Source organism: Orbicella franksi, chromosome 3 (assembly GCF_964199315.1).
Source record: "Orbicella franksi chromosome 3, jaOrbFran1.1, whole genome shotgun sequence".
Classification (NCBI taxonomy): Eukaryota; Metazoa; Cnidaria; class Anthozoa; order Scleractinia; family Merulinidae; genus Orbicella; species Orbicella franksi.
In genome coordinates, this window is record NC_138147.1 from 26,564,361 (window position 1) to 26,586,513 (window position 22,153).

General features: G+C 38.5%; 1 protein-coding gene across 1 annotated transcript; it reads right to left on the reverse strand.

The window, feature by feature from the left end:
• Positions 1-12,896: 12,896 nt before the first annotated feature.
• Positions 12,897-15,953, reverse strand: LOC145480474 (lactadherin-like). The gene is made up of 3 exons (XM_081458726.1): positions 15,484-15,953; positions 14,748-14,889; positions 12,897-13,309 (listed from the first exon to the last, which is right to left on the reverse strand). The coding sequence occupies exons 1-3, from the start codon at positions 15,793-15,795 to the stop codon at positions 12,897-12,899; spliced, it is 867 nt and encodes a 288-aa protein (XP_081314852.1). The 5' UTR covers positions 15,796-15,953.
• Positions 15,954-22,153: the final 6,200 nt, after the last annotated feature.

The window sequence follows — 22,153 nt, forward strand, 5'->3', positions numbered from 1 at the left end:
GTTACCAATCCAACTTATTTCACCTAACGCTCTACAGTCAAACTTCCACTAACGGTCACCTTCCGTCGGTGGACATCCCTCGTTATCGGACACTTAGTAGTCCCAGTCACATACAAAAAAGTGCATTCCTTTCTACCCCCATGAGATGACAGTTTCCTTAAGTGGACACTTTTTTCTGCTTGCATGGGATTTTTTCGGGTTTTAAGGGTGTCCGCTAGCGAAAGGCCCGACTGTATTGGATATCAATTAAAGACAATTAATAATACACCAAGCTGTTTGAAATTGCACTCGCCTTAAGGACCACTCGCAGTTTTTTTATGGGCCATTTCCGAGTTGCCTAGTTAAGTGGCAGTCTCTCTAAAAGCGGTCCACTGCATTTCTGGTCGGAAAAACGTTTTCCCTCAAACTTTTCTCAGTGAACTATCTTGGGTCATAAGTAAATGCAAAGACTTTAGTTTTTGCAAATACTTCAAAATAATAAAGTGTATTATCGTTTGTCTCACGATGTAGTCACTTGAGATGTAGATCGCGACGTAGATCGTAGATGTAGATCGGATCTTTGCTGCTCAACAAAGATCCGACAGACCGCTTGACCCGGAAGCTATCTGAGAAGCTGCTAACCCTGAAACGGAGTGGATACATATCAGAGGCGGTTTATAATAAGATCAGACCCCGACACAAACAACCACCTAGGATCTATGGTTTGCCGAAGATCCACAAGGCCGACACACCGCTAAGGCCAATTGTGTCGTGTGTCAACACCTTTGCATACGACCTGTCTGCTTTTTTGGCTAACGTATTATCTCCTCTTGCAGGTAACTCGAACTTCACAGTGAAGAACTCAACTGACTTCGCCTCCACCATCGCCAGTGAGGAGATCCAGGACCACGAGATCATGGTGTCTTTCGACGTAGAGTCACTGTTTACCAACGTACCGATCGAGGGCGCCGTACAAGCCGCGCTACAAAAAATGGAAAACGACGCAGACCTGGCTGACCGCACTACACTTACACCAGTTCAAATCGCGGACCTCTTGAATTTCGTATTAAGATCTACGTACTTCCAGTACAACGGATCGATTTACGAACAACGAGACGGCACAGCCATGGGGAGCCCTGTATCCGCGGTTATTGCTAATCTCTACATGGAGATATTTGAAGAACAAGCAATAGAGTCCGCACCTTGCAAGCCTAAGATCTGGAAACGCTACGTAGATGATACTTTCACCATCCTGGATCGGGATAGAGATGACGTCTTCCTGCAACACCTGAACAGTCAACAACCATCAATCCGTTTCACCATGGAGATCGAGAACAACAACAAGATCGCCTTTCTCGACACGTCAGTTTACAGAGAACCTGCTGGCCGCCTTACCACCAGCGTCTACAGGAAACCAACACATACTGATCAGTACCTAGCGTATGATTCACACCACCCTCAGTCAGTAAAGCGCGGTATTGTGAAGTGTCTGTACGACCGGGCTAAACGTCTCGTCACCAAACCATCAGTAATCGCTGGAGACAAGAAACATCTGTCATCTGTACTTGTTTCTAACGGATATCCCTCCTCTTTTGTACAGAAGATCACAAAGGCACGAACAGCCCCAAGAAGAGAGCCTGTCGCGGAATTTAAATCCCCCGCCGTTTTACCTTATGTCCAAGGAGTTTCGGAGTCTCTCCGCCGCTGCCTAGAACAACAAGGCATTCGCACCGTCTTTAAGTCCGACACGACACTTCGGTCACACTTAGTGCGACCAAAGGACACCGTCAACCCGGCTAAACAAGATGGTGTTGTCTACAGGATTCCCTGTGAGTGCGGCAAAGTCTACATCGGGGAAACAGGGAGATCTATGCAGGAGACGATCAAAGAACACGACAGGGATATACGACTCGCCCGTACCCAGACCTCCGCCGTTTCTGAACACACCCACGAGACCGGCCACTATCCTATCTGGAATGAGGTCAAGTTTATTGATCGAGATCCTCACTAGTACACACGTAGGGTCAAGGAAGCTATTCAAATAAGACTTCACCCTAACAACATCAACAGGGATAGTGGAATTGAAATGAAGCATGGATACCCACGATCAAGAAACACAACAACAGGAGGACGGTACAACAACGGACCACTGAGGGAACAGCTACTCGCCGGAACAATGGAACAATAGGAGGATCGAAATGCATCAATCACAGCCGACCTTTGTGATATAAATGATACCGTGCAATCAGTCGACCTTATCGCCTGAAGAAGACTAGCAGTAAGCAGTCCAAAAGTCGCGATCTACATCTCAAGTAATTACATCGTGAGACAAACGATAATACACTTTATTATTGCATCCACCACGATGAATAACAACAACCTTTTCCTCGACATTTACTTCAAAATAATTTTTTTAGAGCTCACAACAATCATAGCCGGAAAACGCCTAAATTTGAGCATTCCAATGACGGAAAATTTCCTAAATTGACAAGCTCGCTGCTCAAAGACCACCAAACGTAACAAAAAATTGTTGCTATCCCTACATTGAGTGATCCTTCAAGGGTAAGAAATGCACGTTACTTTTGATATATTTTGTTTTGTGGGATCCTGAGAATTTATCTATTACCACCCGTTATATCACTTTCTGAAAACCTGCCAAAGTAGCTTGTCTTCGCTGGCGTTTATTTCCCAAGTCCAGACCCGGCCGCTCAAAACTCCAACTGAATTCTGCTAAACAAGGGTTAGGAAACATAGAAATGTAAAAATACCTTGCGCTTTTTATCTTTCTTTCCCACAGCGACTTCGAACTTTCTGCGCTTTGTGCGATTCTCACCCTTCATTATGCAAGTTAGGTTGTCACGCAAGTTCACATTCAAAACGCGTTAACATTGTTACATTTCACCTTAAGTGTAAAATAAAAACGATTACACAAAAATAACAATTATTAACGGCTTAAGTAGCTGAAAGTGTTGACTTATTTGTTCCCTTGTACCGTGCCGTGAGGAAATCGCTGGGAAATGATGTGGTGGCTCCAAAGTATTATGCAAATTTAGTTGCCTGTAAAACTTGGTCTATATAATCGGGAAACTTTTTCATGTTTTTGAATCTAGCTTTTCTTCTATTGACGATTTAAAAAAAGAAATACGTGTAATTCAATATTTGCATGCACTTAGGGTTCTAATACTTAAACATGTAAAATTCAGCTTTTACAATGTGTGAAAGGCTTCTACAATGAATACTGAAATCGACAATTTGTGACCAATACATTCAATTCAATTAGCTTCTATTCTGTTTATTATCTTCTATTCGGCAACTGAAAGTTGAAAGGCGACATGGTTTAGCTTTGGAGGTTTTCGTGGATCAGTATATCCGTATCATTTATGAGCAAAGTTAAATATTTAGTAACTTGAAATAGTTTGTGCGGCTAGAATTAATATCAAAAAATCAATTTTGGCTTTTTTTATTACCCGTTGAAGCGACCGCCCAACAACAGGAATAGGCAATTTTATAACTAATTTTGGTGGCCTCGTTTAGTATCAATTTTGCAATTTAATTTTAGAGGCATTTTTGGCAAGAAATTTCAGTGCTAGTTGTGTAGTGTTTTGGCTAAAGCCTAGCTTACATGATTAAATTTTACCACCGTGTCTGACAGATCAGATTAAACGGATACCTATCTCAAAACAAAATGTCGTGCTTTTTATCGCGCACGTGTACAGACCGTTGTGGGATTCAATAGGAACATCGGGTATCATTAGCTTACTTCAATGCAATGACATCATAGAAAGCCACCTTGCTTCCATCCATTTGTCACGAGAGACCATAACAGAGGGACAGCTTATCTTGGCGAGGGCTGACCTTTTTGATTTAGACGAGTCGCTTGTCGCGCAAATGTCCGTATGCGCCAAGCACAGGCACACGTATGGGAAGTTCTGGTGACCCAGAACAGCCTGTCAGTATCCAGCACATCAAGGGCGTCCTGGTAGGAACCAGAAAGCGGCAAAGAGCTGATATTCACTGAATCTTGAAATGGCTAAAGCCATCAAATGTATGGTTTTCTTGTTCAAGTCGGCTCAGGTTCGTACAACAAATTGTAACTTTCTTACACACCTTTTGTTACATAACACAGGCGTTAAAACATTTTGTTTTATCCGGCTGTAATGCATTGAAAGCAGTTTCAGAGGTAATAGGGGCACTGCCCCATAGAGAAAAGGTCAAATTAGCTGCACCTGAGAGGGATCTGAGTTCACATAGCTGTTTGGTCAGGACACCCTCTAATTGTCCACCAAGTCGATGCTCATTTTCAACTGCAACACAACCCGTCCTCATCCTCGTGTTTACTTTTTGATCATCCTGATTCTCGCTCTTCTAGTATAGTAAAACTTATGAGAGTCATCTGAGGGATTTGGTTACGAAAACGTTATTAAATAAAGAAGTACTCACTTAGTTAGGAGAACAATAATTGTCCACCAAGTCGATGCTCATTTTGAAGTGTTTTCCAAATGCATCGCAATCCATTATAACAAAAGAGCAAGCAAGGTTGCATTGTAAGACAATGAGTATTGCTAAAGCGAATACACAGTGTACGAAGCTGTACATATTAGTTGACTTTGCAGTGTCTGGAGCAGATAAGGAGGTAAAATATTTGTGGCTTGTGCAACACAGCTGAGATTACGAAGTCTATGAAGGTCACGATGTTGTCGATTTCAGTTACAGCGTTCTGTCAAGATTTGATATCAATTTTCAAGTTTTAACATCGGCTAAATAGTACGGTTCACTTTAGAAACATCAGCAGAAAATGGAAAGAAAGAATCAAAACACTAGAAAAGTTTTGCAAACTGACCGGTCATAAACAGGACTAATAGAAGTAATGGACTGTGACTAAATTTGCAAATATTCCGGCCACGTTTTCCTGACTTTTCCACAAAGCGTCTGGAGATCACTGCTAATAATCCAGCAATGCTACCTATTTAAACCGTTTCTGAGTTTTAGTTTTTGTTGGATCCCTGTATCTTAAACGTGGCATGATTAATTAACAGAATGTGACAGCGTTTTGATTGAAAACAATCTGAATCAGCGTGACAACGTAATTTGCATAATGAAGTGTGAGAATCGCACAAAGCACAGAAAGTTTGAGGTCGCTGTGGGAAAGGAAGATAAAAAGCGCAAGGTATTTTTACATTTCTATGCTTCCCAACCCTTGTTTAGCAGAATTCAGTTGGAGTTTTGAGCGGCCGGGTCTGGACTTGGGAAATAAATGCCAGCGAAGACAAGCCACTTTGGCAGGTTTTCAGAAAGTGATATAACGGGTGGGGTAATAGATTAATTTTCAGGATCCCCCAAAACAAAATATATCAAAAGTAACGTGCATTTCTTACCCTTGAAGGATCACTTAATGTAGGGATAATAACAATTTGTTGTTACGTTTGGTGGTCTTTGAGCAGCGAGCTTATCAATTTAGGAAATTTTCCGCCATTGGAACACTCAAATTTAGGCGTTTTCCGGCTATGATTGTTGTGAGCTCTAAAAAAATTATTTTGACGTATTTGCAAAAACTAAAGTCTTTGCATTTACTCATGACCCAAGATAGTTCACTGAGAAAAGTTTGAGGGAAAACTTTTTTCCGACCAGAAATGCAGTGGACCGCTTTTAGAGAGACTGCCACTTAATTCTCTTTCAAAACGTGTCCTCGCGCAAAACTATTCATATGGGAATGTTTTCCGCCTACATGTTTCGCCCGAAACTCTCAGGTTTTCATGCAAATCAAGATCATGTTCACCCGCACAGTAAATTACCTATACTAATTACAATAATGATTGTTAATTATTAAAGTGTATATTATTATTATTATTATTATTATTATTATCCACTTTAGTGATAACGGGCGTCATCAGCACCATGTTTAAAAGATATCCAAGATAGAATCAAAAAGCAGTAGCACAGACAAAGTAATAGAGATGCCGTGGGGGTACTCCCTTATATGGGTTATATAGGTATGTGCAGCCCCAAACGGTGTGGTTTTTCAGCCGTTTTGCTCAGAAAATAGGGTATCGATTTTTTGCCATTTTAGTCTAAGATAGGGTATGGCTTTTGTAATCTAGTCTTAAATTGGTTATGCTGTTTGGAGGAAGCTACTTTTAATTTTCATCATTATCAGTAAGACCATAAACAAAAGCCCTTCAAAAATTATTTTGGGGGCAACTGTGTCAGCCGCAACGGTCACAAGTAGGGTGTCGAACTTTTTGGTCTGGTTATAAATAGGGTGAGGGAAAATCGCAGATTCTGGTCATACAGAGGGTAAAGGGGTTTTGGAAGAGGGCCTCACACCCACAACAAGATTTTCTGGGAGTAACCCCCTCCCCCCAGGTAAAGATGATAAGCATTTAAAATAACTGCACTCTTAGAATAAAACGTCATTTATTTTAGTGTTACTTTGGTTACCTTTATACTTTCTCCTGGTTCTCTGTAGTACTGAAAGTTCACATTATCGTCACTGTACTGTAAGTTATACTTAGTCACCCATTGGCAGCAATAACCGTTTCTTCCTTGCGTTGCTACACCTGTTATTAAAATGGAATCCGAGCCAAGAAAAACCTGAAGCCAAGGATTGGCATCATTTCTGACAGCTGACCAAGATCCATGTAATGTTCCAGTAGCTTGGAAGTGTAGTCTGGCCTGATTAGCGGCGTGGTTGGCGTCAAACTGTGAAGAAGCACTTATCTGTCCGTCACTGATTCTTCCACTTTCCATGCCAAGAGCTCTTTGACAATCTAATTTAGTGAACAGATTTGATAGCAAAGTTTCCTGTCACGTTTAAGGTATTTTCAATTGATTCTTTTAGAGCCAAAACCAACGTTATTATTCTCGCAAATCGCAAAACACACAGACAATCCAGCGATCCAGTCAAACGTGGAAGCAAGTTCATCTACAGTGTAGCTGCCATGAAGCGCGGCAAAGCGTGTGAGAGCAAGTCACGATTGATTAGGCTGTACCCTGACTGGATGACAAAGTGGCGTGAGATTTTGAGAAAACCGCTTAGCGTAATAACTTAAAACCAAAGGCGACACTCAAGCGAAAACCGCTGTAACATAACTTTAAAGTAACAGAGATGTCCTCCATAATTCTGAAAATCTTCATCCTAATCTCTTTCCATTTACTGTGGGATTTCATGGGATTGCATATTTCTTGATGATCAACACTAGTTACCAAAGTGTTTCATTCTCCTATACGTATTCTTTGTAGGAAGTGGTGAAAAGAACAATTTAACTTTAGAACAAAAGTTCGATGAACACGTTAACAATGTAATATTTGGCAGTTTCGATAATACATTACCGATACATCTAAATCCTCTGTCAGTGAACCCTACTTGACAGACTGAAAACTTCTCATGGCAAGGGTTAGTATGGCAGGGATTCTGTTAAAAGATAAAATAAACAGAAACAATTAAGATATTACCGATTCTCTATGACGTGTTGTCCTGATACAGTTTCATATGTATCCGAGGCTCGATTCAATGAACATATTTCGCTGTTGAAGTCAGATATTTTTAAACCCAATAATGAACGTAATTGAGAGATCCTCGATTTCTGCAGTCAGGGACAGATACAAGACTCCGGGGGGAGGGGGCGGTAGCTGGTATCTTGGGGTTGCAGAGTCAATGGGGAATGTCTCCAATAAGCGTCAACTTGAGAGGATGATCCAATGAAAGGATGATCCAATGAAAGGATGATCCAATGAAAGGATGATCCAATGAAAGGATGATCCAATGAAAGGATGATCCAATGAAAGGATGATCCAATGAAAGGATGATCCAATGAAAGGATGATCCAATGAAAGGATGATCCAATGAAAGGATGATCCAATGAAAGGATGATCCAATGAAAGGATGATCCAATGAAAGGATGATCCAATGAAAGAATGATCCAATGAAAGGATGATCCAATGAAAGGATGACCCAATGAAAGACTTCCTTTAGTCTCATGTCATGTGAACAACAATGAATGAGATTTTTGAAGTATTTGATAAGTTATGAATTTAGCGGCGACGCAGTCAATTTAGACTTAACAAATCTGCCACGATGAGAACTCTAATTTTTTTTTCTTTTTTTTTTTCTTCTAGTGAGTGGACTAAGTGTAATTTGCTTTTTTCAACGTTGACGCCTTGAAGAAAGTCAATTTGAATGAATTATTACAACAGTTAAACATACGTACCTCAATACCATGATATGTGTAGCTTTTTCTGTTCGACAGGTTGGAGAGTGTTGCGCTTTCATCTGTGGCGCTGTTTAGTTCACAAATGTAATTTCCTTCGTCGTAAGGTCCCACATTTACTGACACGCAGTTTGGCTCCAAATAGCATTCCACTCGGCAGCTCCCCTCATCAGTAACTTTCCCTGTTCTTATCACGTGGCCATTGAGTGCTTTGTTTGATGCCGGTTCCTTAAATATTATTATGCGGTCGTATTCATCTGTGGGCACTTCAAAACAAAGACACACTCATTTACCTTCAACTGGTAAATTCATTACTCTGGCCACAATCTCGATTCTGCTATCAGATCTTTCTACTGTGCTGAAGAAACTAGATCGCTCATGCTAGAGAGGCAAATATTGTAAACAACGATTCTCCTCTTAACATACAAGTAAATACATGCTATGCATGAATGCAGACGAAACCAAAACAGTTTATCCACTATTTATTGTCTGCTATGGGCAAACAAATATCTTCCAGTTGCACAGACCCCTACCTATTTCCTATATACATATTTTCTCAATGTTTCAATGTTGACCAAATGACGATAAAAATTGTTTTGAGGAATGTCATGGTAATTGAAGGCATGTCAACGGGAACGTCTTAACTTTCAACTGGGATATTAACCTTGCTTCACTAGGTGGGTTGCAAATGCTCCTGCTAACGGATATTTTGGCTTGTTTTTGGTAAAAAAAAAAAAAAATCTCAATTTCGATTAGGCTGGTGACAGGTTTGAATTATAGATTTAGTTGCTATCGAGACTTATAGCTTCCTTCGTTGTAAATCAGTTTACTTGTTGCTTTCTAGTGATAAAAATGAATCTTGTCGACAACATTTCGTTAATTGATATACTTTTTGACCGAATGGTCCGGAAAGATCATTCAGATGATTTCTGAAATTATTTAAGGATTCTTAATTATTTAACCCTGTTTGTTACCAACTTCAATATTCAGCTGCTGTTGTCACATTTCAAAATCAAACGAGCCACTAGGATGTAAACAACTTCAATAATATTCAATAACAGCTGTCAGCCCAAAGGAAATTATCACGAAAAACAATTGAAAATCTTCACGGCTCAGGCGATCAGTTATCCATTTTGTACATCTCTATAATTTCTTTTTCCTGCTAGTTCTGCTGTTTATTCACCAAAGAAAACTGTGCGGTCTTAACAGTTATGTACTGAATTGTATTTATTTCATTATTTTAAGCAAACACTTACCTGAGTACCTCATGCGTAAGGTTCACCACAGTTTAGACCATTTTACAAATGATAGGCAGGAATATTTGGTAATAAATATTTTAAAATTGAACAGTAAAAACCAGACTGAAAGTTGTAAGCTTGCTCAATTTAGTTCATTTCGGGAAAGTTCTTAACATCATTAGTCGCTTTCAATAATTGTTACAAACCTTCATGCCATCTTCAAATGCAGAAATCGTTCGGTCTTTATGTTTTGAACTGAGTTCATTTCATCATTTTAGGCAAACATTTATCTGAGTTCTCAAATAAGGTTCACCATGCTCTAGACTACTTTGCAAATGTATATTTTTTTAAAAGTTATTTTTCTGTTTGAATTAGTCAGACAGCTTAAACCTTAGGGGAAAAGCAACATAGCCAGGAAGTTGATTAAAGATCAACAGTGAAAAAGAACTTGAGAGTAGTAAGCTTTCTCAGTTTGATTCATTTCGGAAAACTTCTTAGTTCTCTATTGTTGACATCTTAAGTACAGTCGCTTTCAATAATTGTTGCTAACCTTCATGTCGTATTTAAATGCTCTCCCCTTGTTAACACACATTGTTTACTTTTCATGCCTATTTAATCTGAATAACACGTTAAGAGCGTTTCTTAACTTATACTTGAAGCACCACCCATTTCAACATTTGAAATTTAATATTTTAGCTCTTCCATAGCAGAGCATGGGAAGTTTGCTTTTTTGCTTTTATTTTTTCGAGGGCAAGGAAACCTAAACCTAATATTAAATATTTCGCTCATTTGAGTGTTATTCTTGAGAGATTTGTTTACTTTATTATTTTTCGTTGGCAAGTCTCTAACAAGAGTTTTCAAAATAATTAAAAATAAAACTTACCAGCGTACACCATTGAACCTAACTCCAAAAAAATCCACATGAGAAATATTACGACTTTTATTGAGGCCATACTTCTTATGTCGCTTCGCTCAATGTCTTTGATCTTGATATTGTTAAATAATTAAATAGGTAAATTCTAAATTCTATGGTAATTTTAATTTGTCAAAATCATCCAACCCATTTTCTTCACTGTTTAATTAGTTTCATAACGCTAAAGGCAGGAATAATTAGGTCTGGTTTACCCGCACGTACATAGTCGCTTTCTTTGGTTCTATCAGGAATTTTTCATGTCAATTTAGCCATGTAGGCGTAATGTGTTAATTTTGGTCTTAATGGTGGCCACCTGTAATCGTTCGACCGCACGCGCGCTGATAACGAAATCATTCGCACTTTGCGCGGAATTTAAGGAAATGTAAGGGTTTCACGACATTACAAGAAGTTTACATGATTAAACAAAACAAAACAAAACGAAACGAAACTGTACAATATTCTCGTGTTTCTTTCGGTGATATTCTGTTATATTTAGCAGGCTGGTTACAGTTCTTTTACTTTTTTGATCTTGCCGTTTTCAGTAAGATCTCTTAGAAACGTTTTTTAGCATAGGTAAAAGATCTTACTTTACAAAAACGAAGGAACTATAAATTACTATTGAGGTAAAACTTGAAAATGAAATGCCTAACAAATATAAAGTTCTCGCTATATCATCACGTTGCATAAGCAATCATATGCCATACCAAATGGTTTGATAAATTTGGGGGAAAAGAACCCACTTTTGGAATTCACCGCTTCAAAACGTTGAAACTTCAACATTGGTAAGGTCCTCAATAGCCCCCCCCCCCCCCGCCCCCCCACCTCCCCGCCCGCCCTTCCCTCGACCCACTTCCAATAAGCTTGAGTTGAGTTGAGTGGATAACTTTATTTATATACGGTAAAAATTCCTTCAGCATAATTTAAAAGTATAATATCTAAGTTTACCAAGCTAAACTAACTAATAAATAATACAGTGTTATACGAATAAAAACCTTTCATATCACTAATTAAAACTGCTTTTTAAGGATGCCGTGTCTCATTTAAATTTGTAATGACGCAGTTTACCTCTAATTCCTCAGTCGATACGAAGTAACATCATTTCTAGATACGAATCGAGATTTTTGATATCCAGGCGTCAATCCATGTAAAATCTGAAACAGCATAACAGAGGTTGCCACTAGCCTTTGATGGCTAAGTTTTCGCCAGCCGAGTGCCTGAAATAGCTTATCAATATCGTCTTCATTGCTTGCATTCAATAAAATACGGGCTGCGCTGTTTTGGAGCTTCTTTAACTTTTTCAGAAAGGCCTACATCGCACTGAGCTGCCCCAAATAACACTAAAATAACCAAACTATGGTTGAACTAAACTGTTATACTCATCCATTACAACATTAAAAGCAACAAGATGCCGTATTCTCTTAATTGCACCCAAAGTAGAGGCAACCTTTTTGCAAATACGACTCTACATATGACAATGCCAGTTTAAGTTTTGATCAATCATGATGAACCCCCAGCGATAACGTGGATGGAACCTGCATCATTGGATGGTCAATTATCGTGAAAGATGGAATTTCAGAAATACTTGATAGCCTCTGCCTCTACGCAATTAACATAAATTTGGTTTTTGCTTAATATATACTTTACTTTTCAGTCTGCCTTTTTATTGTCATTAAAACGTGCGTGGTCGAGCTGGCCTGTTAACCAGCCAGTCAGTAATTCTCAATGCATGTCCCTCATTCTTAACTGCCGCGGGAGAAATTTGATACATACCCCTTAAAACCACCATCCAGTAGTTTGTCTTGTTAACAACCTATACAAGGATTTGGTTAAACTTTCCTAAAGTGGTTTGCTAATCTACATCAATATAAGTGTTTTAAGTCGGTAAGGAGCCGGCTGTAAGAAAAAATAAAATAAAATAACTTATTAAATGCACTGAATAAATGTGAAAGACTGGCGTTAAAGGAATCTAGGGAACTAGTTGTAACAATCTCCCATGGATTTTTCAAACTCACGACGGTCACGATGGTGTACCTATAAAATACCTAAAACTAATGACTAGAGAAAAGGGCTGTTCAGTGTAGTGTTACGATTTTTTAATAATTTACCTGGTTTGTTAATACGTACTTAAGCCTCGTTTTCACTAGCGACGCAAGCACTAAGGCAAGCACAAGCGCGAACACAAGCGCAAGCAATAGGGATGACCCAAGTGAAAACAAAATTCCACGCAAACAAGCATAAGCAAAATCATCCGAATCTTCATTCATTTTGGAAAACTATTTAGGCGCGCGGATCTGGATCCAATGTTTTCATTGGCCAAACTTAACCACATGTGGTAAATATCCTTGTGCTTGTGCTATGCCTGAGCGGTATTTCCTTTTCACTTGTTGCAGCGCAAACGCAAGCATAAGCGCAAGCAAAAGAAGAAGGAAAAAAAAAAGATCCTTGTGCTTGTGCTTGTGCTTGTGCTTGTGCTTGCGCTTGTGCTTATGCCTACGTCAAGGCCGATTTCACGGTGAAATAAAAATCATTATCACGGAAGGACAGGGTATATTTTTCAGGCTACCTCAGTCTTTTTTTTTTTTTTTTTTTTTCACACATAAACCTATGTTTAGACAGACACGATCTATCATGCCACCAAGCTTGATATAAGCCAACACAATCTCTGTCGAGAGAAGAACTATCTGGCTGCTGGGGTGCCCAGTTTTCATACGGGCCCAATGAGCTTCCATCAGACCATTTCCAGTGGGTTTCAACCTCAATATCGGTAAGGCCGATCCAGTGGAATCGAGAGCTTGAGTTAGAGTTTAAGTCTTGAAGTAGGGATTTAATGAAAACGCTTTCATCTCTGGATTCGATCTTCACCAGCTGAGCATCCATTGACCTGCAAAATCCCTCTGCATGTTTCCAAGACTTTGCTCTTGAGAATACAGCATACATGGAGGTTTCAAATTGCTTCCAGTAAGCAGTGCATGCTATTAAAGAATAAAGAGGCGAGTTGGTAATAGTTGCGTTGTATGGAAAGCCAGATCATACAATGATGGATTTTCTAATTTTATTTATTGTTTTTATTTATTCATTTATTCAATCATTTATTTGTTTTTTCATTTAAGTTAACTCAAGAGTTTAGCCGGAGTTTCTTCCTTTTTTAACGGTTAGAGCATTGAACAGTAAAAAATTAAAGCACGACGTGCTTGTTAAATTGTATTGAAGGAGAAAACAAAGCAAGCAGGTGTTTGTCCTTTCTTTACCCCGCCTAATAGGAGGGTGTAGCCCAAAAATTCGTTATCTTCGACAAGAGATAAAATGATTTTTGCTAGCCTGTCTTTGATAAAAAATAAATAAATAAATAAATAAATAAATAAATACGTTTTGCTCGCACGGTAAGTTTATCCTTCATAATACTAAGATTATTCATAATAAAAGTGTATTTAGATTGAAAGAAGTAGTTTAATTAAGATAATTTAGAACTTGGTTGTTAATTAAACGATACTGGCGGCTAAATAACTTGTTATGTTTTCGAGTCAGCCTCCAGCTTTTTCATATTTATATAAGAGACAAGAGAGAGGAATATTGGAAAACATGTATAGTTTAGATTTTGGAAAGAAAATGTTCTATTTTAAATTTTGAGTATTGGCCTGACATTCGAAGCCAGTCGTTGCTTTGAGAGGAATCGAAATGAATGAGGGTGTTCTCATCAACCACACCTGTGTCAGGGTCTTCTGTCGTTTTTGCACTAACTGTCATTTAAGTAGTCTCCTAAACCTCAAAAAGCTCAATTTTTTGGCATTGTGACCTATTATATCATGCTACATTTTTTTTTCCCCTTCGTTTTCTTGTTTGGCTCATTGAGTAAACTCTCCTGGAAGTAGCTAAATCACATGACCCTCTCCCTTTTATTCACCAAATTGCCACATGGTTCCCTAGTTCATTCCCTCCAATTTTATTCAACCACTCTCCCCCCCCCCCCCCCCCCCCAACCATTTTTTTTTTTTTTTGGCTATGTATTTGCTGAACGGGGTTAGGAAAAACTGCGAGTTGCTCGTGCAATACAGACGAGGAGAGGAAGTAGACACACTGCAAAACCTCCGCGATGTTGTTTGTTTCTTTTCATTTTTGTATTTGAACAGTGTGCTTTCTTACCAGAAACGAAAACTCCTGGTCACCACTTGACTTAAAAATGGCACAATGTTATACGCATAATGTTATACGGTTTTAGCTGTTAAATTGTTAGGAAATAGTAAACATTTCCCTGTTTCCGCCAAGATATAGAAACGCTAGCGGAAGTTTTTAGTACCCTTTAAGCTTGTGCTTTCTTTCCGGGTGTTATCTATTTGCCCATTATAAGACAACGTCTTACACAGGATATGGAGAAGTGCAAACTGCTGCGTGAATTAAAATTACATAACTTACCTCTTGAACAGCCGTAGAGCTCCACTCTCATTGATATGTGACTATTCCAATTAACCGGACGAAAACGAATGTAACGCGCCTTAATTGGTGGGTTCAGTTCATGAAGAACGACACTATCTTCGTCTATGTTCCCAGGAAATTCCTAAAACAATAAAATAAAATTTTGTTAGGGAGCCAGCACAGACTCCGATAAAACCATTTTGGTTAAGATGGGCGAACATGTTTCGACGTTTGGTCAAGTATTTATTACGTCAACTTGACTAAAAATGAGCATGAGTTCGAATATAACCCGAGAATTAATTAAGACACAAATACCATGTAAACATGAACAACAAAAATAGCGCGCAAAAGAGTCTTAAGGGAATTAACGCACGGCTCATTTCCTTTATCAGTCACACTTTAAAACTGAAAACTGACTGTCTTCTAAAGTACACTTCGGTAGTCTATGGTAGCATAAATGTCTGTCAATTCCTAAATGTTTATGTTTTCTTATGCACTGAGGCAAGTTAATTAACTTATTGAAAGTGGAAGAAAATTAGATTAACATGCGACCACAGTAAGGAATAATTTAAGAAATTTCTAAGGACTAAACTTTAATCTCTAAACTCAGGGAATCTTCATGTCAGGCATTCATGATGATTTGCTGTTCTAATGATGACTTCGACAGCCTGTGCACGCCGGGAAAGCTTTTGAAGCCTGCAGTGAAATTTTGTTGCAATACATAAATGTACTTTACCATTTTTTCGGTTTCCCCTTGTTCTCTGTAGTACCGAAAGTTCACCTTGTCCTCACTGTACTGTAGATTGAACTTAGTAACCCATTGGGAGCAACAACCATTTTGTCCTTGGGTGGCTACTTTTGTTATTGTAATAGACTCACTACCCAGGTAAACTTGGAGCCACTGATTAGCATCGTTTGTGCGAGCTGACCAAGCTCCTTGCAATCCTCCAGTGGCTTGGAAGTGGAGTCTTCGCTGGATAGCGGCATGATTGGCGCAAAATTGTGACGAGGCAGTTATCTGAGCATCGGAAATTGCACTGTTTTCCATACCAAGAGCTCCTTGACAATCTGCAATCAACTCAACCACATTAACGTAAATCTAAAAAAACAGTAACCCAATAATGTATCTTTAACACGGCTTAGCATTTCTTCCATTGAAAATCCTCCAGTTAACGTTTGCTTGTCGAGCTGCAAATTGCTGAGTCTGACCTTGCCCTTGCCTTAGAGCAATTTAGTTAAGAGGCTAATATACCTTAGCTAACGATAAGATTTATTTTATATTGTTTTAAATTATTTTTACTTGTAGCCTTTCAATAATGTTGTTCCCAAAAGCGTTTAGTGGGTGATTTATAAGCTTTTCTCGTGTACTCCAAACATCCAGCGTGGGGTTTCGTTGCACCGCTAAATCGAAAGAAAGAGCGGTCTAATGCTTTAATAAAATTGCAGCCGCCAAAAATCTTAACGTTCCGGTTGCCGGCCGCAGGATGAAGACGAAACAATCCAAACTCAAAACTCATTATTGTCACTCATTATTGGCACGGTGCAAACTCACGCTCGGGGTATGTGAGGTTCGCTGTTCATGTACTGTCAAGCATGAAAAACTGGTCACTGACGATCTTGATTAGTACATACGGAACACGCTTGAACTTCTCAAACTGGAAACACGCCAAAGCAAAACTTCACATACCTAAGGCTCGTTCCAAAACAACAGCGTATTTTTCTAGGCCGCGCGGGCCTGGTCACTAGCATTGTACTGCACTGTGCTGTCGACAACTTAAGAAAGAGTATAGATCGTTTTCACGTGACGTCATCACTTTCTACAATCCGAAACTAAAGAGCCACCAACTATTTTATCTTCATCAGGCATAAAAGGTGGTATGTTTTAATCGGATTACAATTTTACGGCTCAATAGCGTGTTTCGTTTGGAAACCAGAGCATTTTGAGTTTCAGGGTTATGGAGGTGCGTGCAACAAGGCTACGATCGAGTTTGTTGAAAAATATATACTTATCTCATGATTTCGAGCCTTTTTAGAAGTTAGAGCATTAGGAAAGGTGCTTAAGTAAATGATTGGTTGTTCACTTCTGATTGGTTGCTCAGTACTGATAACCAGTCGCCTAGATAGCCAAAATGAGTTCCAGATGTTTACACCATTTTCCGGCTGCCATATTGGTGTACCACGGATGAAAACCAACGTAGCGTTTTCATATTGGGCTCTGCAGATTTCTGCGAGACATTTCGACGTATATCTCAAGTTTGGGGAAACGCACAGGCCTCTGAAAACTTGGAGAAGTGTCTTATTTAGTTATCTTCTGTAACATCACAATTTCTTAGCCAAATTTTCCACTGGATGGTTTTCGATTTATTAAGTTTTGAAAGTGAAGAATGATCATCGCAGTTAATTTTCCAATTTAAGCAATTGGAAAGAAGAAGCCTGAAAAAATCAGGGCTTCAACGGGATTCGAACCCGTGACCTCCGCGATACCGGTGCGATGCTCTACCAACTGAGCTATGAAGCCACACATTGGGAGCGAGGTCAATTAATTGAGTTCATATCTTCCCGTGAGGAGTGAAATGATGTGAAGTTTATATGAACTGCGGTTGTAGATGAAAGTGAAGAATGATCATCGCAGTTAATTTTCCAATTTAAGCAATTGGAAAGAAGAAGCCTGAAAAAATCAGGGCCTCAACGGGATAGAGCATCGCACCGGTATCGCGGAGGTCACGGGTTCGAAAAAATTATACAACTGCTATATTACCCACAAAAACAAATGGAACAGTTACATGTTTTGGTTAAGTGGGTCTGTCGCAATCGCAATGAAAACTGATCTTCGTGCTATTTCGTTTGCAAACTTGTAAGGATGAATTGTCAAGGAAGAAAATCCATGTTTTTTTTTTGTTTTTTGTTTTTTATTTTTTTCATACCTCAATGTCATAGTATGTGTAAAGTTTTCCTTCCAACAAGGCGGATAGTGTTGGGGTTTCATCGGTGCTATTGTCCAGTTCGCACATGTGGGTGTCCTCTTCTTTGGGTCCAACATTCACGGACACACAGTTGGGCTCGAAGAAACACTTCACTCGACAGCTCCCCTCGTCAATTACTCTCTCAGTTCATATCACGTGACCCTTGAGTATTTTGTCTGATACTGGTTCCTTGAAATATACGATGCAGTCGTACAAGTATTCTGCCGTGACCGCTACAAAATAAGAAAAAAAGAAAAAGAAAAAAAAAACTTACAACACCACAACCCAGCCCAATGTTAGCGTTCAATATTCTAGCCAGCCTCATCAGTAGGTATATGTAAGAAGTAACGGGATCATTCTTCTGGAGTTAGATTTTACGCTAAGGAGCAAAGCCACAATTAAAGCACTCATGAATTAATTAATAAGGGAGAGAGAGTCCATGTATCACTGTTTTATTTTCAAAACAAGCAGGATTTATTGAAATCTTCCCGCTTAAAGTTGGATTGAAAAGAGCTGGCCTTTTTCTGTCTCCATGACTATATGGCAAAAAAGTGCTACTAAACCGCATGTCATTCGTCTGCCAAAAAGCCAATTAAAAAGCAAGAAAGACATAAAAATTCATTACTTTTCAAAGTTGTAGTACAATACAAGTTAATACAGACTGTTGCCAGATATTCGAATTCAGAACTTTCACACTGAGTAAAAAGTAGTCGGTTGTCGTTCTACAGTCGCTCGTTTATAATGGAAGCTGCTAGTCTGGCTATAACTAGTCCAGTTCTGGCCCTCTGTCTGTCACGCCTAAGAATTCGAATATTTTTTTTTTTTTTTTTTTTTTTCGAAGATCTTTACACTGACTTCAGCCACGCTTGGAAACATTCAACTGGTTCGCCTCCCGCCAGTTGTGATTTTAAAACTTGTTATGTATTATTTGTATCTGTTTGTTTGTTTGTTTGTTTTTTTCAAAATTAAACTGCTCGGCTGCATCAACTCATGGGCAAACAAAAAGTTTTTTGGTGAATGCGAAATACATCTAGAACTCTCCTGAGGATGACAGTTAAAAAACTTCTATAAAATCTGAAAACAACCAAAAAACATAAAAAATCAAGCAAACAACCAAAAAAACAAAAACAACAACAACAACAACAACAACAAAAAACAATCAGAACGAACGAACGAAACACACACGTAAACTAACAAAAAAACAAGCAAACAATAGAAATCGCTGTTTGTATCAGTCAAATAGCTGTTATGGCAGTTGAGTTTGTGGTCAAGTATTCTTTTGCCTTAAAAGGCATGCAAACGAGGTGAAAGGGTCAGTACAATGCAGAATTGACCCTTTCGCTTCGTTTGTGTGTCAAGCCTCTGATAACTGCAATAACAGCTATTCATTCTAGTCCATACTTGCGAATGACAGTTACTGGACAGTGCATTTTCACTTCTCGAGAGTTATCAGTGTTACAGGAAACATTTGTCTATATTTACTTGTTTTAGACGAATAACGAAAAAAAAAAAAAAAATCACAGGAAGACGAAAGCACCCTTAACTTACCTTTGAAATTCTCACAGTTTTTGCCGTCATAGTTTTGTTTGCATGTACATCTGTAGTCGTCAGTCTCGTAAAGTGCTCGGCAGGTTCCACCGTGCTGACAGGGAAAAGTTTCACAAGGACTCTGGCAATCAGAAGTAAATTCGGAGCAATTTAGATCGTTAAGATAATATGGTTTACTTTCTGATTAAATAATTGCTAGTAAAAGTTAATCGAGCCGGAAGAAAATGCCCAACTGAAGGGCGGAGACAAGAACACAGTAGTCCACGATATATGTTGCTTCCACAACGGTTTCCTAGTCTACACAAATGTTTCTAATGTTTTTAAAAAAAACGTCAATTTGTCTTCGGGAATTTTAGAATGACTTTGGGATTCCTTTGACCAACTTAGCAAAACTTCGGATGATCTTCGGAAATCTTGGGATGTCCTCTGAGGTATTTAGAATATTTAAGGAAAAAAAAATATTTCCGAGCTTTATATTAAGACGACTTTGGAGTATTTTCGGAACTTGTTTCGTTCAGTTTGTTCTATTTGTTGCCAATTTCAAAAATATTGTAGATTAACAAAAAAAGAAAAGCTACAGTGTATAGTGTGATGAATTGAGTAATCAGAGAAGAAGAAATTCTTATATATTTGATAAATAACTACTAGTTTTGAGAACGTGGTTTTCGACTTAGATATAAAGATAGGTTTTTCCTTCCTCGCTTTAACTATCGAAACGATAAGATGATCAAGCTGATTTTTAACACAACATTGTTTCGTTAAAAAGCAATATCGTGTAACATGGTGCACAGTGCGTGGAGACTTAAAAGTAACGTTTCGTTGCGGCAGCATGTTGCACGTTTTGAAAGCGATACAAACACCTGCAACATTGTTGTCCGAATTCACAAAGTTCCGTTAAAACTCGTCTCGTGTACCAAACCGTTGCCATCCATTTCCACAACATAGTTGCATAAAAAGCTATCTCTTAACAGAAAATCGTCAAGAATTCATGTAAGGCATATACTATGAACAGGAAACGCATTTTAAAGCCGATGATTAAAAAAAAATTCACAGGCATTCCTTCGAACACAAGCAACGTAATTACTCGACAAGCTGTTTTTCGGAGCCTAGTATAATTTTCGACTTGCGCACGCGGCGCCTATTTGCGGGAGGCCTTACCTGATATGTTTAAATTTCGTTTCTTAAGAAACTTCAAGCTAACCGATTCAGTCAGTTCAGTTAACTGTTTTGTATCCGATCATAAACCTGAGCTTAGTAGTTACAAGGTCATGTATAAGGGCCACATTGTTTAAAAGTAGCGTGGGCCGTTTTATAGAAGACGGTGGTTGTCGTGAAAAAAAGCTAGCTCTTTCGAGTAAACAGAGTAGATTATTACCTCAGTCAAATCGAACCAAATCATTGATTTACAGCGAGAGCTTATATCTTTACAGTATAATTATAGGCATAAAAAAAAAAAAAAAAACTGTCACTGATGTACTATGACGCATGTAAAAGCAATCGATTGTTCTAGATTAATTTAATTACAAGTAGGTTTTCATTTGAATAAAGAGATAGTTATGTTATCCGGCTAAAATTTACTTCATATGTTATTCAAATAAATTATTCAGACAGAATTTTAAGCATCACATTCATATCCACTGCTTGCATCACGGCTAAATGTGTCCCGTTCGAAAAACTTTATATTTTAGTTTTGGGCTACCGTTCAGATAATAAAGAGAGTAGTTCAGAGAAATTTAGGCTTTAGTATATCCCATATCGACATGTTTACGACCAAGGTCGTTATCTGTCTAGGTTGCACAGCAATGTCGTGTGGTGTCCTAATTCAAATTTAAAATTGAAAGTGAAAGCGAACGATGCTTAGAGTATTAGAGCGGCATCTGTCAGATAATTTAAGCCATTAAGAGCTGTAATAATTTAAGACTCGCACAGTTGAAGGTAAGGTAGAACCTTCAGACATGCACCTTAATTTTAGAGCAACGGTGTCAGAGGAGAGATGCAAAATTAAAATAGACGCGATTAATACTCATCCTAATACTATAGTGATGGAAATTATTATTCGCTTTGAACTTCTCGGATGCATTGTACTTGTCAGTTGGAAGTAGGTCACACGAGATATTTCCATTTGGTAGAGTTAACGCTCCAATATTTGTGGAAAAACAGCGACTATTGTTTAAGCATCGTAGCCTGCATTGTTTTTCCGTTTTAACAGCTACTCCTTCGATTTTTGGAACGTCGAGGACATGATGAAAATGTTCTATGAATTGTACGTTCGGGTCGCGTCGCCAGTAAAGGGCTTCACAGAAGCCCTCATCTAAAATCTGATACGTAAAGTAAATAAAAGTACTCGCTGATAAAAGCAGGAATCCATTCATGACTAACAAAAATGGATTTCATGTCATGACTTGGTCTCAACTTCCCAGAATTACCAGTAACACCCAACATCATTTATTAATAAGCCTTTTGGGTTGTTTTTAAGGATTGTTTGTATGAATTGCTTAACACTTCTTTCTGTTCAAAGTTGCCAAAACGTATCGTCTTAGTTTCGATATAATAGCGCCGCCTTTTTAAATGATTTATTAGAAGTCGTTGATGAGTTGTGGCCAGGTTTAATTTCACTACTTTTCGTGTCTAATATGGCCTAAAAAGTTACAAAGTAATGAGTAATGAATACATGAGTACAGTGAAGAAAAAATATACTTTGTTAGCTCCGGAATGTCTAACTTCTTTGAAATTGACAAAAATATAATGTAGTGGTCTGACTATATTTGCTCCACATTTTGTACTTTTGATGCTAATATCTATCTGCGTAATTGCAAAGTAATGAATAATGAATACACGCAAAGAGTAAAAGCTTATGAAATTTTCGCAGAGGCATGGCCGAGATGGAAAACTGCC

Bases quoted from the DNA above. Each gene is read 5' to 3' on its own strand.
- LOC145480474 (XM_081458726.1), bottom strand. From the start codon at position 15,795: ATGGAAAACAGTGCAATTTCCGATGCTCAGATAACTGCCTCGTCACAA. The intron at 14,890-15,483 runs GTAAAGTACATT...TTATTGTTTTAG, and splicing joins AAGGGGAAACCGAAAAAATG to GAATTTCCTGGGAACATAGA. The intron at 13,310-14,747 runs GTAAGTTATGTA...ATTCTTTAATAG, and splicing joins GCTCTACGGCTGTTCAAGAG to CATGCACTGCTTACTGGAAG.